General features: G+C 38.5%; 1 protein-coding gene across 6 annotated transcripts in view; it reads right to left on the minus strand.

Annotated features, from left to right (window-relative positions):
• The window catches only part of LOC108308452 (serine/threonine-protein kinase SMG1), a 71,757-nt gene extending 68,282 nt beyond the window's left edge, over nucleotides 1-3,475 (minus strand). For 4 of the 6 annotated variants that reach the window (XR_005201206.1, XR_005201207.1, XM_017534264.2 and 1 more), the window contains exons 1-2: nucleotides 3,296-3,475; nucleotides 808-1,032 (exon numbers count right to left, since the gene is read on the minus strand). Coding sequence is in view for 4 of the 6 variants with exons in the window: in XM_017534264.2 (XP_017389753.1) it covers nucleotides 808-1,017 (210 nt within the window). In the remaining 2 variants the exon portion in view is untranslated. The remainder of the gene's footprint in view (nucleotides 1-807; nucleotides 1,033-3,295) is intronic. The other 2 variants (XM_037740533.1, XM_017534265.2) reach the window with 2 other exon arrangements.
• Nucleotides 3,476-4,572: the final 1,097 nt, after the last annotated feature.

Below are 4,572 nucleotides of genomic sequence, written 5' to 3' on the forward strand. Positions count from 1 at the left end.
AGAGAGAGAGAGAGAGAGAGACAAAGAGAAGAAGAGAAAAAAAATTAAAATAGAAGTAAATAGGCCAGGTATGGTGGCTCACACCTATAATGCCAGCACTTTGGGAGGCCGTGGCAGGCAGGAGTTTGAGACCAGCCTGGCCAACACAGTGAAACCCCATCTCTACTAAAAATACAAAACTTAGTCAGGTGTGGTGGCATGAGCCTGTAATTCCAGCTACTCGGGAGGCCAAGGGGCAAGAATTGCTTGATCCCGGGAGGCAGAGGTTGCAGTGAGCCAACACCACCAATGCACTCTAGCCTGGGTGACAGAGTGAGACTCTGTCTCAAAAAATAAATAAAATAAATAAAAGCAGACACTAAAATGAAAGCATGCTGGATTATAATGATGAAGAATGTACACTAAAAAATAATATAATAAAATAAAGACTTTAATTTTTTTCTTTTTTGGCAACAGGGCCTTTTTTGTCATCTTGGCTAAGTGCAGTGACACAATCAGAGCTCACTTCAGCCTCAAGCTCTTGGGCTTAATCAATCTTCCCGCCTCAACCTCCCAGGTAGAGCTAACACTGTAAGTGCATGCCACTACACCCCAGCTAATTTTTTATTTTTTTGTAGAGATGGGGTCTCACTATGTTATCCAGGCTGTGCCAGAATTCCTGGATGCAAGCAATCCTTCTGCTTTGGCCTCCCAAAGTGCTGGGATTACAAGTGTGAGTCATCATACCCAGCCAAAGCCCTTAATTTCTTACACATCAATTTAAGAGCCTGGATAAACCAACACATTAAAAAGGAATAATTCACATACCAGTGTGAGTAAATTCAAGACTGAGATGATATAATCGGTACCACAAGTCTGGCAGTTCTCCAGTTGGTCTAATCCATATGTAATGACCATCTCACAATGTATAGTCATGCTAGGATCCAAGCTGCCGAGCAAAACACCAACACATTCATTAGCAGCTGTCAACACAGCCTCAGAAAAAAACACCTGGTTTGCAGCCTTCACACATCTCATTACTCTGTACAGAACCTGTAAATGGGGAAAACAAGCAGCTTTTTAAAAAACTTCACATGCTTCCACAAAGCAAGAAAATACTTTCTATTTAATGCAATTTCAATTGAAAATTAACTACTTGCCTTGCTAGCAGTCTCTTAATATTCTAGTTCTCAGTAGTTGAATAATAACAATAGCTTTAGTACAGTATGTAAACATGATCTTGAATAAAAAATCCTAAAGTGCTATTATGAAAGGAAACAGAATCTGCCATCCTCTATTTCCCATATACCTACTTCATTTCCCCCAATGTCACTAAATGGCTGAAGCTCAGAATCTTTATCATGAAATACACCATGACAGTAATGGTATTGACAGTAAGGGAACGGCCTGCCCACACATACTACAAGCTGGCTCTTGGGCTTTTGGGAATCAATCTTTTAAAACTGTACATATAAGTCACCTTAAGCTTATTAAAGTTTCTATCTGCTGATGGTCTCTTTTGAAAGATAAGTATTGTCATGGTTACCACATAATATCTTCAAAAATCGTATTATTTCCAATACACACACAAACAAAATCCCCCACTAAACTATAATGGCCATTAATTGTGTACTATATTTCTAATAAAATAGGAGGAAAACACAGAGCAAATAAATGCCAAAAACTATTTCTGCAATATTTAACAACCAATACATACAGGATTTTATTTAGTCTACCCATAGTTTTCATTAAAAGCATCCTTTTTTCTTCCCCCTATTTTTTTTTAAAGACGGGGTTTCACCATGATGGCCATGCTTGAACTCCTGACCTCAGGTGATTCACCCACCTCGGCCTCCCAAAGTGCTAGGGTTACAGGTGTGAGCCACCACCCCGGGCAAAAGCATCCTTTGAGGCTGGGCACAGTGACTCATGCCTATCATCCTAGCACCTTGAGAGGATTAGCTGGGACGTTCGCTTGAATCTAAGAGTTTGAGACCAGCCAAGTCAACATAACAACACCTCATCTCTACCAAAATTTTTTTAACTTAGTTGGGCATGGTGGCATGCACCTGTAGTCCCAAATACTTGAGAGGCTGGGGTGGGAGTATCACTTGAGCACAAGAGGCAGAGGATGCATTGAGTTGTGATTACACCACTCCACTTTAAAAAGAAAGAAATAAAAGCTGGATATGGTGGCAGTCGCAGGGCTGAGTAAGGTGGGAGGCTCACTGGGGCCCAGGAGTTCAAGACTACAACGAGCTATCATTGCACCACTACACTCCAGCCTGGATCACAGAGTAAGGCCCTAGCACCCAAAAAAAAAAAAAAAAAAACCCACCATTCTACCATTCTCAAAGGCCTAAAAGATCCTCATATACACCTATCCTATAAATTACGTCCCTTTTATTTTACACTTAAGTTAATGGCTTTTTATTTCAACTCTGCAGTCTTGAAACACCTTTAGATATTAAAAATGAAGCAAAGATATTAAACCATTTTGAAACCATATTCGTTTAAAATACCAATATACTGGTTTCATTTAAGATCTGACATTTCTGCTCGAATACACAACTTACTAAACATTTTATGTAACTATATACTCAATATCCTATTTTATCTAGCAATATGTTCAGCAAAAGTATATGCTCCTAAAAGAGAGTTTTATTCCTAACAGTAAAATTTCAATTAGTTAGATTAAATCTTTTATGACCGCAACACACATGCTTCTTTCTCCTTATTCAAGGCAGAGTACAATGCCTGGGGTTCATTTCTCCTGTCTTTTCCACTGAACACTCACTGGATGTGCTACCGTGCAGCTAATGTTTGAGGCTGCTGAAGTGTGGCAATCTAACTACCTTGTTTTTAATTTGTTTATGTTCTTTGATATCAGGCTATCAAAGAATACAAAGATATACAAGTTTTCACTGGAGTTCCATCTTATGCTCAGAGATTACTTTCTGAGGCTTTTCCTACAGTGTGCTATTCGTAGTATGTTGAAAAACTAAAAGAAAACCCAGCAATTTAAAAGTAAAATTATAATAAATATTATTTTAAAACAAAAGAATAAGATTTAAAAATTCAGAGTGGCCTTTTGTCATGGGAGAGTAGGGGAGTTGGATGAAAGGAGGATGAGATACAATAGGATTCCTTTTCTGGCTATTTAAGAAAGCAATCAGATGGTATATACATATATACATACATAGACACATGCTAAACAAATGAAGGATTAACAACAGTTTACTAGGTAAAGAGAAGCATTTACAATGTAAAACAATTTTTTTTTTGAATGACACTTGAAACGCCTAAAAGCACTTACATCTGTTACATATGCCTCAGTAATTGGAGGACCCCGAATTGGGCTGAAGCGTTCTCCAATGCTCCTCACCACAGTACTAAATACCCGGAGAAGTGCAGCCAGTTTTGGTAATGACACTGATGGAGGAGGGACGTCTTCATCCACTGATTCCCCAGAGGCTACATGGCTGAGGTCCTAGATGTGAATTCACAGTATTCTTAAGTAGTGCATTGTTTTTAAAAAAAAAAAAAAAAAAAAACCCTCAAATATTTAAATCAATTCATTTTAGAATAGATTTTTAGAAAGAGGAATTGTATGGTCCATGAAAATATTCACGGCTCTAAATATAAAAATGGGTTTTACCTAATTATTTCAAAAAGCCAACATTAAACCCAATAGACAATAGATTAAGGAAATAATCTCACATACCAACTCAGAAAGCTGTTGGGGAAAGATAAATTCTAGTACATATGCTCTCGTTATATATAGGTATAAATGAAGCGAGAACCCTTTGCCATTCCTCAATTAGTTTTCTGCTAAAAATCTCATTCTGGGTATTCCCTGAGCCACTCAGCTCAACAGTAAGTCCTCCAAACTAAGCACATGCACATGTAGAGCAAAGGGAGGTCATAAGACCTGGCCTACAGATTTGTAATTGAGGAAGTATATATACAAAAAGGACAAGAGTCGCAAAAAATGGGACACTAGAACCAATATATATATCTACCTAACATTAGGCACCAAAATAAAAGAAGAAAATGAGACTTAAGGATAACAAGGGGAAGCATCTCTGCAAACCAGAATGTGTGGCTTCTGAAAGGTAGATCCGCTTTAAAGGTAAGCTATGAAAAAAGACGTTCTAGGTGTGAAGGCAAAGAAATAAATGCAGATGCAAAACATTTCCTTGCTTTTCTAGGAAAGAGTAAACCTATCAGTACAGCTAAAGGTACTGAATTCCTGTTGACTATAAGTAGCGAAGATGAAAAAAACAAGATGACACTAAATCTTATAGGAGCCTTGATTGGTTGATCTGAATAGGGGAGAAACACAAAGCGATTCAGATAAGATATGGCACAGAGTTAAGCCACAACAGTGGGGCCAGAAAAGCCAAGTACCAGTAACAAGGGTTTCAGCAGCACTCTTAAAGCTCCTATGCTATACTGGGACAGCTGCAAAAGCAGGCTGAAGCCAAGGCTTGTCCTCCATTCAAGATTTTCTGTACGTATGTAAGAGCAAGGTCTTTAGGGGCTTTGGGTGTGTGTGTGTGTGTGTGTGTGTGTGTGTGTGTGTGTGTGTGT

This window comes from Cebus imitator, unplaced genomic scaffold, assembly GCF_001604975.1.
Source record: "Cebus imitator isolate Cc_AM_T3 unplaced genomic scaffold, Cebus_imitator-1.0 Scaffold85, whole genome shotgun sequence".
Taxonomy (NCBI): domain Eukaryota; kingdom Metazoa; phylum Chordata; class Mammalia; order Primates; family Cebidae; genus Cebus; species Cebus imitator.